The 15,297-nt window shown below is 47.0% G+C and overlaps 1 protein-coding gene across 4 annotated transcripts in view; it reads left to right on the plus strand.

The window, feature by feature from the left end:
* Positions 1–15,297, plus strand: part of FLNB (filamin B) — a 155,292-nt gene that overhangs the window by 84,722 nt on the left and 55,273 nt on the right. For all 4 annotated transcript variants that reach the window (XM_027863927.1, XM_027863928.1, XM_027863929.1 and 1 more), the window contains exons 13-19: positions 1,927–2,040; positions 2,632–2,775; positions 3,013–3,136; positions 3,497–3,657; positions 5,894–5,984; positions 6,299–6,468; positions 13,561–13,678. In XM_027863927.1, the coding sequence (XP_027719728.1) occupies positions 1,927–2,040; positions 2,632–2,775; positions 3,013–3,136; positions 3,497–3,657; positions 5,894–5,984; positions 6,299–6,468; positions 13,561–13,678 (922 nt within the window). The remainder of the gene's footprint in view (positions 1–1,926; positions 2,041–2,631; positions 2,776–3,012; positions 3,137–3,496; positions 3,658–5,893; positions 5,985–6,298; positions 6,469–13,560; positions 13,679–15,297) is intronic.

Below are 15,297 nucleotides of genomic sequence, written 5' to 3' on the forward strand. Positions count from 1 at the left end.
TGAGACCGTGGCCAATTCCTTTGGCTTTAGGAGACCTATAACATTTATGTATATGTGAGAGGTGGTGTTCATAATGATGAGAAGGCTGGCTTTGAGCCTTGCCTCTGAAGTATACTAGCTTTGTGACCCCAGGCAAGTCACTGTAATCTTTCCCTGTCCCCAGGCAACTGTCTACAAAAGAGTGGCCCATCCGCATTTGTGGAGGGAGTTTCCACACTAGGAATTATCTCTATGGATGAAACCACTTGTATGGACCAAAAAGCAGAAATAGAAAGTTTTCATCCTCTGTTCCTACTACTGACCTCCCAGCTTCAAGTCCCAACTAAAATCCCGTCTTTTACAGGAAGCCTGCGCCATTCCTTCTTAATTCTAGCACTTTCCCTCTGTTAATTATTTACTATTTATCCTGTATATACCTTGCTTCCTATCTACCTGTTTGCAGGTTGTCTATTCCATTAGGTTGTAAGCTCCTTGAGGGCAGGGACTGTCTTTTGCCCCTTTTTAAATCCCCGTTGCCTGGCACAAAGTAGGCACTTAATAAATGTTTGTTGATTATCTTCCTAACTCCCATTCTCTTTTCTACTAATCAGTCAACCAGCATTTTTTGCTTTTATTTTAATCCTATTTTTTTCAATGAACAAAAAACTGTTTTCTACCCTTACTACCTCCCCCCACTGGACAAGGGAGTGGGGTCAGAATAAGTAAAACAAAAGCCTTGAAACAAATATGTAGAATCAAGCAAAGCCAATACCTGCATTGGCCATGTCCCAAAATATATCTCATTCCATACCTCATTCCATCGCCTTTCTGGCAGAAGGTGGGCACCATGTTTCATCATGGGTACTCTTGAGTCATGGGGTCAGTTGTTGCTTTGGTCAGGTTTCTTAAATCTTACTAGGTTAACAGGCATTTATAAAGTGCCTACTATGTGTCAGGCACTAGGCTAGGCATTGGGGATATGAAGACTGTTAATTCTCCCAGAAAGCTTAAAATATAACTGGGGGGAGATAGGTATAAGTGTACACCCACACACCCACACATATATTCATGTGTTCACGAAATAGGTTCCAAGTCATTTGGTGGTGGTGGTGGTGGTGGTGGGGCCCTAGTAGTAGCTGGGGAAGCCTGGGAAGGTTAATATATAGAAGGGGGAATTGTAGATGGAAAACACATGTAGCTTGACTACCATGTGGTCCACTGCTTCTTAAAACTAAGAAGCACTGAAAGGATTGCTAGTGGAAAAAATTTTAAGATGTCCTGAGTGGTCTATGGAACAGGTTGGCGAGACTGTGAGAGAGGAAGGCTAGCAGGAAATGAGCCACCTTCCTGGATAGACTGGACTCAAGCCAGGCTTGTGCCTACCATCTCAGCCAAGCAACTGGTGGCTTCATTTTCTCTCCTCCCTCCTTGATCCCTTTCCCCTTAGACTTTCCATCCCCCACTCCCCCCAACTGCCAACCTTGTAGAATGTTCTCTGAGCTTTGGGTTCTGACTCTTAAAGCAGTAATGGTGACGCTGAGATGGAAGGTCACTCTTGTTCCAATTTCCCATGACCAGCAGCACCCTTTGTCACTTTTGATTAGGATTCAGGCTATGGGTTGGTTTTCTACCCATTTTAGGTAGAGAGGTGTCTTTATCTCCCCAGTGAAGTCCAATTGCCTTCCCTTCATTTAACAGGTACACTGGTACAGGGGAAAGCTCCAGTGTTAGAATCTCATCCTCAGAATCAGTTCACCAACAAGCATTTATTAAGCACCTCTTGTGTGCCAGGCACTGGTGCTGGGAACATCATGTTTCTTTTCAATGGTGGACTATTTTTTCTTTTTTCTTAAGAGCAGCTTCCTGTCTTCTATTTGGATTTAACTTGACTTGTCTCTTTTTCCTGGATGTCACAGGAGGATAATCATCATCTCCTCTTCCTCCCAGGTTCAAGCCTATGGTCCAGGATTAGAGAAGACTGGTTGTATTGTCAACCACTTGGCAGAATTTACTGTTGATCCTAGGGATGCTGGGAAGGCACCCTTGAAGATCTATGCTCAGGTAAGTTCATGTAGGTCCAGTAGCTGGGTGTCTTTGCTGTCTGGGGACAGGAGACACTTCATAAAAGCCAGTTGACCAAATAAAGGTACTTTGGGTCTGATGACACTAGGCAGCTTTTTTTCTGAACCACAGCACTAACATGGCTGGAGGTGAACAGTAGTAATGCCTTCTCCCAGCTGGCCCCCTCTCGTCAGGGACTGTATCTCATAGCTGACATGTACCAAATAGGTCTCTTTACTTCTTCAAGACTGGCTCGTCCCATGGATTCCCAGGAGTTTTCTAGCAAAACAAATTAGGTTTGGGGAGGAAGGAAGATAGTGGAAAGTGGGAGAGAAAATTGGAACCAAATAGTTGTAACTTGAGGAAACAGAAGAAGCTGTCAACCTTCTACCCTCTTGTAATGACCCCAAGACGTAAGAGCAGGAACTGGGGACAGGAGTCGGTGAGTAGTGTTATCTTTCCATTTGGCTTTTAAAAAATGTTGAAGCAATTTCATGAATCACCTCTTTTAAAAGTAATCCATTTACTCGCTTTTTCTTAATAAGAGGGTGACTTGTACTTCCTTGCTAAGGTCTTGATAATTGTTTTCAGGATGGAGAAGGCAACCCCATTGAGATTCAGATGAAGAGCAAGATGGATGGGACCTATGCCTGTTGCTACACACCAGTGAAGCCAATAAAACATACGATTTCCGTCGTGTGGGGAGGAGTGAACGTCCCCAAAAGCCCGTATAGGGTGGGTAGTTGAACACAGCCTTCAGGACTGGGCAAGTTGTGGTCTGGGACAGATTTGCATGGGTCACAGAGGAGATGATTAAGCAGATACCCACCAGTAGAGACCCTTGGTTATGACGTGACTTAATAATGAACTCCAGTGTGTTGCAGTAGGTTTTGAGGGACAAGGAAGACCTGCACTGTTGGTTTCAATGGTCTCCTGGTTTCTGAATAAAGACAATTTGAACTTTGTCTCTAGGTTGGTGTTGGTCAAGGGAGCCACCCTCAGAAGGTCAAAGTGTTTGGTCCCGGTGTGGAGAGAAGTGGTCTAAAAGCCAATGAGCCCACTCACTTCACCGTAGACTGTACAGAGGCAGGGGAAGGTAAGAGCACTCGATCAAAGACTTTGGCTATTATCACTCTTTGATGATTGCCCTTGTTGCTAAGCGTTGACCAGGTGTTGACTCTATTGATATAAATAGTCTCTGAAGGAAAACTAACTTGAAATTGAAAGCTTACCCAAAGGAAAGTCATCATTCTTATTATTGTGCCTCTGCTCATTAACGTTGTAGCCAAGTAAACAAAAAGTCTGTGCAGCTCCAAGCTTCCATTGTGCACTCTTGCACATTGGTAGCTGAAATTCCCACGAGTTTACTGGGAACCTTAAGGAAGATGTGATTGACACGAGACTCTTTGTAATTTGCTCTTCTTTTAACGGGCATTCATCCAATGACTTGTTTCAGGTGACGTCAGTGTTGGCATTAAATGTGATGCTGGAGTTCTGAGTGTGGATGAGGAAGATGTGGACTTTGACATCATTCACAATGCCAATGATACATTTACAGTGAAATATGCACCCCCTGCTCCCGGCAGATACACCATCAAAGTTCTCTTTGCCTCCAAGGTTTGTCAGTGGGTCCGGAAAAGCTCCAGGGGAAGGCAGGGAGGGCGGGGAGGTGGTTAGCAGCTGCTTCACTTGGTACTCAACACAAGGGGTGTGGCTCGATTGGACAGGTGCTGACAAACCAACCCATGCCCTCCTGGTTTGGCAGCCCAAAGGGCTGAGCGGGGCCCAGCTCCCAGTCCTGTGTCCTTTTCCTCTTCCAACCCCCACTCTTCCTTAGCTTTTGGTTTGTTTGACAGTATAACAGTACTTTCTCATTTATCAGAATTAGCCACAAAACTTGTTTTCTCTATGAATAGGTCACCGCCAGGATTTGATGGAATTTCGCTCCAGTTCCATCTTTAAAGCCCAGTGCTTAGCTTATGAGAAGGTCCCTATGGGGTCTAAGCAACCTCGCCCGGGGTATGGTCCAGTGGGTTTAAAATGCCCTTTCAGAAAGAGAGGCGCTTTTGTTTCCCAACCACCAGTTGTAAGGGGGGGTCGTTTTTGAAGTCTGTTTAGAGGGGGCAGTATCAATAGAAGGGATGAACATGAAGAGGCAGCAGAAAATGCAGACTCACAAGGCCAAGAGTCCCTGGGGAAGAATCCACATGGGTGGTGACTATTCTGGGTTCAGTGTGGCTGAGTTATCCTGGGGTGGACCGGCTCTCTCTAGCCCGCCTGCAGAGATCTCTTGGGGACAACGGTGCCCTTGCAACTTGCTGCTGGGGGTGGTTTCTCCTCCCCTTCATGCTAGAGGTCTCAGACCTCTGTCCTGGGGGTAGTTTTTATCCTTTCGCTCCATTCATTCCTTCCTTCCTTCCTCCACGTTTTTTGGGGTAGATGGGAAGCATTTGTGGTCTGCCTGGGCTTTCACTCGACAGCGTCTCTCGGAACCTCTTTTTCCAAGCACAATCTACTTGGAATCCACTTGGAATCTTTTTGAGGATGTGATCCCATCGAATATCACGAGCTCTTCATCTAATGGAGATGAGCAACTCATTCAGAGTTGCTTGTCCAGTTGCAAATTGTCCTTAACTAAAAATAGATGGGCACTGATGATTCATTCATGTGTTTGAATTGGATAAAATATTCACTAAAATGATAAAAAGCTTCATGCAAAGAAAAACTGACTATGTGGAGGGATAACCCCTGTTCATTTATTATTGGTCAGGGGAGGGAAGTTAGCGTGGTCTGACTCTGTGATTTCACTGCGATACGGAGTTCTCGTTGAAGAAACTCCCTGCCAGGGCACAGGGGCATCAGTTCTGCAAGTTATGGCCCTTAAGGCTTGTCCGGGGCACCAAGAGGTTTCCGTGACTCGCCCGGGATTAGAAAGCCAGTGTGTGTCAGGGGTGGGCCCTGAATCTAGTTCTTCCTGACTTTGGGATCCGTTCTCTATCCCCAGGACGCAAAGACTCTCGACACAGAATCATAATGTTTAAGCTGGAAGAATCATGCTTATCGTGGGCTCCAACTCTGCTCCCCCTCCCTTTCATTTTCTTCAACAGATGAGAAAACTGAGGCCTAGAAAAGTTAAATGACCTCCCCCCATCAGTGATAATCGGCACCTTTTAGATTGGCTAATGGGAATTCAGAGTCTGGAAAATCCAAAAGTTCAAATCCCACTTCTGAAGCATCCTGACTGTGTGACCCTCACTGGACTTCCCTCTCTCTCTCTCTCTCCCTCTTTTTTTTTTTTTTGGCTAGGCAATGGGGTTAAGTGACTTGCCCAGGGTCACACAGCTAGTTAAGTGTCAAGTGTCTGAAGCCAGATTTGAACTCAGGTCCTCCTGATTTCCATGGCCAGTGTTTCTATCCACTGTGCCACCTGGCTGCCCCCCTCACTGGCCTTCTCAATGCCCCCAGCCTACTTTCTGAGAGTGTAAGGTGCAGGACACATGTTAACGTGCATTGACACAAGGGGTTTCCTCACTGGGAATTCCCTATGCTTGTGAAATCATATCCCGAGAGAGACAGAGAGAGAGAGAGACAGAGACAGGGAGACAGAGAGAGAGAGTGCATACAGATACAAATATGGCACCAACACAGAAGCTTTGCTGAGATTGGCAGCCTCTACTCCACTGTATCCCAGGGCCTCCTAATGTGAAGATGCTTGTGGGTATTTGGTGATCAGTAAACAAAACCATCCGGGATACTTGGAAGTATCAGGATCTGACTTGAACAGAGGGAAGTTTGGATCCATTTGGTATCGATCTGGGAAGGTTTCTCCGTTGAAAACCTGTTTGTGTTTCAGGAAATCCCTGCCAGTCCTTTCCGTGTCAAAGTTGATCCTTCGCATGATGCCAGCAAAGTCAGAGCAGAGGGCCCCGGGCTCAGTAAGGCAGGTAAGGTGACCCTCCCACAAGGAGCTTCTGCAAAGCATTGGGGGATGAAAATTGGCATGCTTATTTAATTTAAAAAAAAAAAAAGGCGTGGGTGATGGCTTATCTCTACAAAAAGTAGATCTTGTATCAAGAATGTTGATTTAGAAATAGGAAGCACTTATGTCATGGCACCTTTCCAGATGGAGAAAAATGAAATAGACTCAGGCTAGAAGAGCTGAGACCACGAAGCCCCATAGCTCTTAGGTAGACCTGTTAGACCGGGTCCTCGGGAGAGTGGAGTGCCCATCTTCTGATTTCAAAGTGTTTCTTTCTAGGGGTGGAAAATGGAAAACCAACTCACTTCACCGTCTTCACCAAGGGGGCGGGGAAAGCTCCGCTAGATGTTCAGTTCAGCGGCCCCCAGGCCGGGGCTGCCGTCCGGGATCTGGATGTCATCGACAATTATGACTATTCCCACACCGTGAAATACACACCAATCCAACAGGTGGGTATCTGTCCTCTGGGTACGGTGATAGGGCCAGCCCCTTGCCCAAAGGCCATCTTTGTTTTTAGACGTGAATGGGTTTAGTGGGTCCCTGGGCAGTGTCGGGAAGCATCTGACCTTTAACGGACTGTGAAGTTTTCTTGCTTTGTTCCGGCTGTCTGGGAAAGCTTGACAACTGCCCTCACAGCCCACAGTGAGGAGAAGTTCGATTAAAATAGTCCAGACCCAAGGGAAAACAAACTAGTGAGGCTTGCCTTGTTTTGGGGTTTTTTGTTTTGTTTCTGCTTTTTTCTGTTCGGAGAAGATAGCCAGTCCCAGACTGGGGAGCGTTTGTCTGGCCGAGGTTGGCATGTCACTTCATTGTGTGCGATGCTGTTTTTGTTTTCGTTTGGCCCTCAGGGAGCCTGCCTCTAGAGCTCCCATCTCAAGTCATTGATGCGGTGAGAGCCGCTGTGGTGGTGTTTTGTGTCCAGGGAGGCATTGAAATAGCCTGGGCACTGACCCTCACAGACAAGGTGCCAACCAGTTTCACATTCAGAGTCTGCGTTTCCCTGAAACAGGCTAATTTGGGGGAGGACCCAATGGAATGTTAACTCTTTCAAATACTAAAAACAGTTTCCAGCCCAGCATTCTGTCTGGCAGCAAAATATCATTGAGCATCAAGGCCCAAATAATTGGCCTGATGAGGCAAGATCTGAGATGACTGAGATTGAGGCAGATACCTGCCTATTGGAAAGTATCCTTAAGGTCAGGTGGTCTGGGTGCTGAGAACTTACTTCTAGGTATCTCATAAACCCAGAAGCAAAAGAGACTTCAGACACCATCTCGTCCCCTTCCTGGCCTTACTGAGGAGGATTGACTTGTGGAAGATCCTGCATGTGGGTTTATAAGATCATCAGCCCTGAGCTGGAAGGGCCCTCACAAGCCCCCCGTCCAACCCTTTGATTTTACAGAAAAGGAAAAGGCGGCCCAGGGAGGTGAAATCTTTGCCCACAGTTGCCCATGGAGGTAGTGTCAGACCTGGAATTTGAACGTGAGCCCTGTGTAGAGCTCCTCCCACTGAACCACCCTGTCTTCTGTTTATAAAAGCTTTGGGACAGCTTATGGGAACCCAAAGGGGACCCACTGCTCTTTGCTGCTTTAGAACAGGTACTCACTTGGTGCATGGCTGGGGAGCTGAGCCATAGGATAACCGATGGAGAGCGTAACTGACAGAGAACAGTCTTCTCCCCTCTTCTGGGGCCATCTGGTCTGACTTACCTGTTTTTATGAAGGAAGCTGAGACTCCGGTGGATAATGGACTAGTGAAACGTCACGTGGAAGTGACTTTCCTGAATGATCTAGGCGATGAGCTCTGAAAATTTCCCTGCTGCTAAGGGAATGGGGCTCTCTGCCAGGCTGGGGTGTGTGTTTGGTTATCCTAGCAGGGCTAGGCGCGTTGTGCTAATGCACATTATGGAATCATCCATGTCCTTTTAACTCCCTCCTTTGGATGAAGCTAGACTTGTCTTTCTGGGACCTTTTGGGCATGGCCATGACCTACAGCCAGGGGTCTTAGCTGAGGTTTGTGAACTTAAAAAAAAGAAAAAACTATTTTGTGTACTGTATTTCAACATAATTGGCTTCCTTGAAGTCATACGTACTTTATTTTGTATGTTTAAAAATGTGGCTCCTCGAGGGGATCCATAGGCTTCCCCAGTGAGCACCCATGAGGTCCACGGCCCACAAAGGGTTAAGAAGCCCTGCTCTGGAGGCTGCTCCCAACAAGCCCTGCTTCTCACACCCCCGTTGTGCGCTTTGTGAGTTGGTATGTGACTTGTTGGGAGGTGTCACAACCGCTGGCACACCTTTCAGGGCTGTCTTTCAGGGAATAACACAGCCTCCCTCTCCAGAAATGTGGCTGCTCCAGCAGCTATGTGGCTGTGGGTGTGTCTTGGCTATGGGTGAATGCTCTCCCCAGAAGGCAGAGAATGTGCTCGCTGCCCTGCCAGCAGGCTGTCCTCAGGCTTTGTCCCGTGCCCCTTCTCCAGGAGCAGGAGGGCAGATGGCTCGCTGTGGTCTGTTTGCCGACGCCCGCTTGGGAGCTGGACGGCCCTCGGCTCTCCGCCCCCGTGTTTTTGGAAGGCTGCAAAGCCGCTGGCAGATGTTTTCTCATAGGCCGTTTTCGTTAGCCTGATGACAAAGGGGTCCTCTGATGATCCCAGGACCTCCTGAAGAGGAATTTCAGTTATCTCTTCCAATCCATTGTTTCTTCTCTGGTCTCTTTAGCTTGTAGCGTGAGGCAGTTAGATTGGGTGAGGCCTGCTTGGCCCAAAATGACCACTGTGGAGGCCTCTGCTTTGGAAGAGCTCTGCCACAGACGGCTGGGGCATGCTTGCTACCGTCCTGACCAGTTTGGCTCGGTCATTGCTGCGTCCTCCCTGCTGTGGTCGCCTCTGGCTAGAGTGCCCTAGGGTTCTGAGGATACAGTTCTTCCTCTTGCCCCTAAATACCTCCACCCCCCAAAGCCCATGAACAAGTCAGAAAGTGGGAAAGAGGGCTGCCTCGTCTGTCTGGTCCTTTGGGATTATCTAAGAAGTCCCTGGGTCTGACCTCTGGCCACTGTCTTTGGCTCAGCATAAGAAATACTCGCTCTGTAAATACAGAGTATTAGCAGGAGCTTGGGAGACTTGGGGGGGGAGGGGATAAGAAAATTCTCATAACCCCAAATAATTCCTGCTTTAGAGACATCTTTGTCCAATAGGCTAGTGATGGCTGCTTTACACACACACACACACACACACACGTACACACACATATACATATACATACACACTCATACATATACATATATGTATATATAAATACAATGTAAACACTAGGGGAAAAGCTAATCCATTTCTGGGCTGTCTTCAGCACAATCAACTTAAAATTCAAAGTTCAGGCAAAAAAAGATTCAAGTTTTCTTCTCCACCTTCAAATAGCCCTTTGCAATTTTATTTTAGGCAAAGTTAATTCTTCATATTTGATGTTATCAACATTGAAAGAATTGGCAAATCCCCGCAAAGCAGAAATGTCAATCCAGTACTGGTGGCAAATATAACGAGGCAAGACTTGGTGGGGATCTAGGAGTCTGAGTGAGCAGGAACCCCAGAGAGGAAAACAGGGGCAGTGTGTAATGCACACACACATATGTACATATACACACTTCTCTAATACATAAATGCATATAATGCATACACACATGCATCTCTACAAACACATGTAATGCAACCACACGTACATCTCTACGTGTATACACGTACACACAACCACAATCTCTACATGCATACACATATACAGTAATGCATCCATGCACACAAAGATCTCTACACACAACATGCAGGCATGCATATAACCACACACACATTTCTACGTGCACACACCTACATGCGTGCATGTGTGCATACATGTATAGTCACACGCACAACCACACACGTGCCTACGTGTATGTGTACACGCATAAGTTCACATGGAATTGTCCCATGCTCCAGTTTAGTGATCCTGTCACAGAAGGAAGCAGAGTGAGTCCTTCCTGACCTTTTTCTTTTCGTTCTTTCCCGTGACTTCCTTCCTTATATGTTTGCTAGCCATTCCTCTCTTGAATGCCCTGTTCTGGAGTTTTGCTGATGACCGTCCATACTTTATTGCCCTGCCATTTGCAGGCCCTTTCCATTCCTTCCTTGAAAATCCGAGCATTTGCCCTTCTTTTGTCCTGCTTTCTGCCACACCCTTGCGCATATCCACCAGTTCTTTCAGAAACAGGAGAGAGAGGTATCTCTGGCCTGGCTTCATCTTTTTTGTTGTTCTGTCATTTCAGCCCTGTCCTGCACTCCATGACCCCATTTGGGGTTTTCTTGGCAGAGATACTGCAGTGGTTCCATTTCCTTCTCCAGCTCATTTTACAAATGGAGAAACTGAGGCAAAGAGGGTGAAGTGACTTGCTTAGGGTCACACAGCTAGTAAGTGTCTGAGGCTGGATTTGAACTCAGGAAGATGAGTCTTCCTGACTGCGGGCCCTGTGCTCTATCCACTGTACCACCTAGCTGCCCCAAGGCTTCATTTAACGCCTCTCTTACAGTAATTATTTGCTGATCTGGGGACCCACTTTCCTATTCGCCATTTTTGTTCTGTCATTTTCAGTGCAAAAGTCCTTCTGTTACAGCTATCCAACCTACGGAGAAGTCCTGTCCTCTCTTTGGTCTACCACTTCTCCTCATTATAGATTTGAACACCCAGCCACAGCTCATTTTGAAGTCACTGCACCCCTGGAATTTTTCTTTTTTTTTTTCTTTTTAGGCAATTGGGGTTAAGTGACTTGCCCAGGGTCACACAGCTAGTAAGTGTCAAGTGGTTGGTCTGAGGCCGGATTTGAACTAAGGTCCTCCTGACTTCAGGGCCAGTGCTCTATCCACTGCACCACCTCGCTGCCCCTCCTGGAATTATTCTTAATAGACCGTTCCATCCTGTTGTATTTTTCCTTTGTCCCTTGCCTTTCCTCTTTGTAAATATCTTTTAAAATTCTTTCTTGCTTGGTGAGTTCCCTGTGTATCCACATCAGGCTTTTCAGACAGCTACCAGTTGTTTCTCCTATGTCCTCAAAATTTCATTCTTGACAGCTTGCCGTCCCTCTTGTGCTGATTTTCCCTAAAAAATTTTAGTCCACGTCATCCTAATCTTCTTTCCTTTGAGCTCTTTGAAATCTGTTCTCCCCAAGTCTAGTGTGCATGGCGGACTCTTCCTAGCTTTCCTCTCCTTTTTCATACAGTCTAAGAAGGAAGGTTCCCAACAACGTCATCCTAGCAATGATCTTTCGTTCTTGCGAGTGAGATTCGAATACAGAATAGACTTTCTCTTTGTTGGTTCTTCTACCTTTTGGAGAATGAATTTATCATTAAGGCAAATCAATAAGTTATTAATTCCTTGGCTTCTAACAAAGAGAGAGAAGCTGAGCAGATATCTGGACAGTGGAAGGGCCCTATCACTACTATGTCATACTTCTCTAATCTGTTTCGTAAATTCATCTATTTCATACTCCTTCTGTCCCAGTGGTCTGTAGTATATTCTGATGACAAAATGGTTTATCTTTCGGCCTCCACTGATCTTTCACCCAGATGTTTCTCACCATGCCTCTGGTTTCCCCCACACGAGGATGCTCCCCTATTCTTTTTGCCCATCCTGTTTCTTCTGAATGGGCATGTCCATCCTAAGTCACATTCCAGTCATCGGTCTTATCCTGCCAATGATACCCATGAGGTCAAAATCACCTCTTTGTGTTAGGCTTAATTCAGCTTGCTTCTGCCTTTGTGTACAGATGTTCAGAGCCACGGGTCTTCCTACTGGCGTCTTTCTTGGGTTTCATTTGCGTGACAATTATGTCTCATCTTCCTACTTTGTAGCTACTCTCTGTTGTTTCTCAATGCCATGAATATAATATATATAGGGAGTTTTCACCCTTTCCCTTCCTTTGTGGTTTCTAAAGCCCCTTTGAATAAGTATGTAACCTTTGACTTTTGATAGAAGCACTTCCTCAGGAGCCTTTCATTTCTGTTCAAAAATCCAAATGCCACTTTCAGGTAGGAAGAGAAGGATATAGTTTTGTTTTGTTGTTTTTTTTTTAATTAAAATTTTTATTGTTGGCTGTTGGGAAAAGGACTAGATAATTTTTGGCCTTGGTTATCATGGGAGAAGACAAGACTGAGATCTTTTTGTTAGTTGGAATACCTAATGATGAATAGACAAGCAATCTAACCTTTGGTAAACTCCTGTACCTTCAGGTGAGCTGAAGCATTCAGGAAACCTTGGGAGGTCTGGGACTTACAGAAAATAAGGAAATAGGAAGTGCTGGGAAACTCAGCTAACTGTAGTTATAATGAAGGCTCTTGCAACATATCTCCTGGCAATATCAAGAAATGGCAGATGAGGCGGCTGGGTGGTGCAGTAGACAGAGCACTAGCCCCGAAGTCAGGACCTGAGTTCAAGCGTGGCCTCAGACACTTACTGGCTGTGTGACCCTGGGCAAGTCACTTCACCTTATTTGTTTCCAAAAGTAAATAAAAAGAAATAGCAGGATCCTGTAGCTGAGTGATTTGACGTTGAAAATCTTGTGTTCAGATCCCAGACCTGCCTGTCACTAGCTGTGCCCTCCCAGTCAGATTGCTCCCTCTCCTGAGCCTCAGTTCCCTTATCTCTAATTAACTTCTAGGATCTCTTCTGGTTTAGGATTTTATCCTGAGAACTTTCTAATTTCGTGGTTTGCACAAAGTTTTAGAAAGCCTGACTTAAAAGTATATTGTGTCGAGGAATGTTAATTTTGCTTGTGGTCAGTCAGAAGGGGAACTTGGATTGTTTTAAATTGCTACTGTTCTGAGACTTAATCAGTAAGGCCTGATCTGTCCTGAGGAATGTCAGATTATAGGGGAAATGTTCAGCGCTTTCACACTTTCCCCATTCCTTTCTTGTCAGCAGATTTTGTTCAGGTAACCCCCCCCCCCACCATACACACACTTGCTTTTGGAAGGCAGCCTAGACAGACCTTCTGCTGGGGGCCGTGGACTTTCCTTCAGGCAGTAGACCACTTGGTGGGGGTGGGAGGGATGGGCAGTAAAACCAGCCAGGGATGGAGAAACAAATAGTGTGGTCAGCTGACGCGGGGCTGGTGCTGGGGAGGACAGAGGGCCCTGTGGAGTCTTCCTCCAGAGGCCGCTGGCCAGGGCTCCTGGTGGCCCGCTTTTCCTGGAGAAGGAGCTCAGGCACTGCATGTGGCCGTGTCACGGTGGCTCATGGTCAACCCCTACACATTCCCTCTTCCCGGCCAGCAGCAGCGTGAGCTAAACTCTGCTCCTCCTTGGAGTGAGGCCGCTGCTAGTATCTTTACCTTTGCATTTTCTGGTTTGCATTTTCTGCTTTATTCCCTCTAGGTGTTGGCCCTGCCCCCTCCTCAGAAGCCAGAGAAGGTGTGACCAGGCTGCAGGTCCTTTTGGGAGAAACAGAAAGGGCCAGGTTTCCGTGACGTGTCCACGGGCTGGGGTCCAGGAGGTTTTCTGAATGGCGCCATGTTTTTGTTTGTTTCAGGGCAGCACACAAGTCCTGGTGACCTATGGCGGAGATCCAATTCCCAAAAGCCCTTTTGTGGTAGAAGTTGCTGCCCCTTTGGATTTGAGCAAAATAAAGCTGAATGGGCTGGAGAACCGTAAGTGTGCCCGCATGGGCAAGGGGGCCATTGGGAAGGTCCACCAGGCAGTGAGAAACAGCGCCCTGGTTTATCCGTAGCTGATACTTAGAGAGTGACTTTGGGGTGCATTCTGTTTTTGTGTATGTTGGAGCCTTACAGCCACCCTGGGACAAAGTACTTGGTGTCCCCATTTTATAGATGAGAAAACTGAGGCCTGGAGAAGTGGAGCTGGGGGCTGGGCTGGGATTTGATCCCAGATCTCTTTCAATTCCCAGCTGGAGCTTTATACGTTGTCCCATGCTGGCTGCCTCCCTCTGAGCCTCCTAGCTACCAAACTCACGTTGTTTGGTTCAATAGAAGTCGCACTCTCTCCCTTCCCCCTCCCTCTTCCAAACGTCCCTATTTCTGTAGGGGGCGGGGGTCACCACCTTCACCCTTGGCCAGGTCCGAGGCTGCAGGACCCTCTCCTGCGTGTCCCTCGCCCTTGTTCCGATGGTCACTTTCCAAGTTCTATTGATTCTCCTTCCACAGCACCTGTCCCTCCCACTCCCACTGCCCTGGTCTGGGCCCTTATCCCCTGACTCCACGGTGATTGTGGTGGCCTCCCAAGTGGAGGCCTGAGGGTTTTCCCTTTCCTAATTCAACTTCATTTTAGCTGCCAAAATAGTTTTCTTAAGGCACAGGTCTGACCATGTCACTGTGCTAAGTAACCTTCAGTGTGACGCCCTATTAAAGCCTCTGGAATGAAATGTCATCTGCTAAGTTGAGGGGGCTAGGGGCTGTCGTGGTTTGGAGTCAGAAAGACTTGAGTTCAAATTCAGTCTCAGATACTTTGTGGCTATGTGACTGTGGGCAAGTCACTTAACCTCTCTCTGCCTCTGTTTGCTCACCTGGAAATTGAGGGTCTGGGGTCTAATGGCTTCAAAGCTTCCCCCCAGCTCTAAGTCTAAGATCCTATTCTCCTCTGCTTATCGATTGAAGGAACCAATCTCCCTTCAGTTCAGCAAAGAAGGAGAAAGCACCTTCTCTGCCCAAGGTGGGCATCTGGGCCTCCCTTTCCTCACCATGCCCACTGTTTCCCTCCCCCACACTGCACCGTAGCTTCTGGAGAGCCCTTTCATCATGGCGCCTTACACGTCACCCCAGACCTGGGTTCAAGGCTGCTTCTGGCACACAACTCTAGCTGTGTGACCTTGCGTGTCTTAGGTGCTTGATAAATGCATGCTGCATTAAATTGGATGAATGACCTATTTAGGCACAACTTTCACGTTGGAAAGGATGCTGAGCAGGGTAGCTGTGGCCTTGCAGAAAGAACCAGGTTAGAGTCAAGGGCTGCCCCAGCCCTGGATGTGTGGCTTTGGTCTGTACAATGCTTAACCTCTGCATGCTCCAGTCAGCTCTCAGGGACGTGGCTTCTTAGCCTCAGCGCCATGAAATTGTTCTTAAAAGTATTTTGATCACTGTATTTCAGTGGAATTGTTTCCTTCATGATTACATGGCACTTATGTATTTTACAACTTAATTCTGAGAAAAGAAGTCTGTGGGCTTCCCTGGACTTCCACAGGGCTCCATGACACAAAGATATTTAAAAACTCTTTCTCAAAGACTACAAGCCCCCAAGTTGGTGCTGACCTGCG

Source organism: Vombatus ursinus, unplaced genomic scaffold (assembly GCF_900497805.2).
Source record: "Vombatus ursinus unplaced genomic scaffold, bare-nosed wombat genome assembly UNPS02014773.1, whole genome shotgun sequence".
Classification (NCBI taxonomy): domain Eukaryota; kingdom Metazoa; phylum Chordata; class Mammalia; order Diprotodontia; family Vombatidae; genus Vombatus; species Vombatus ursinus.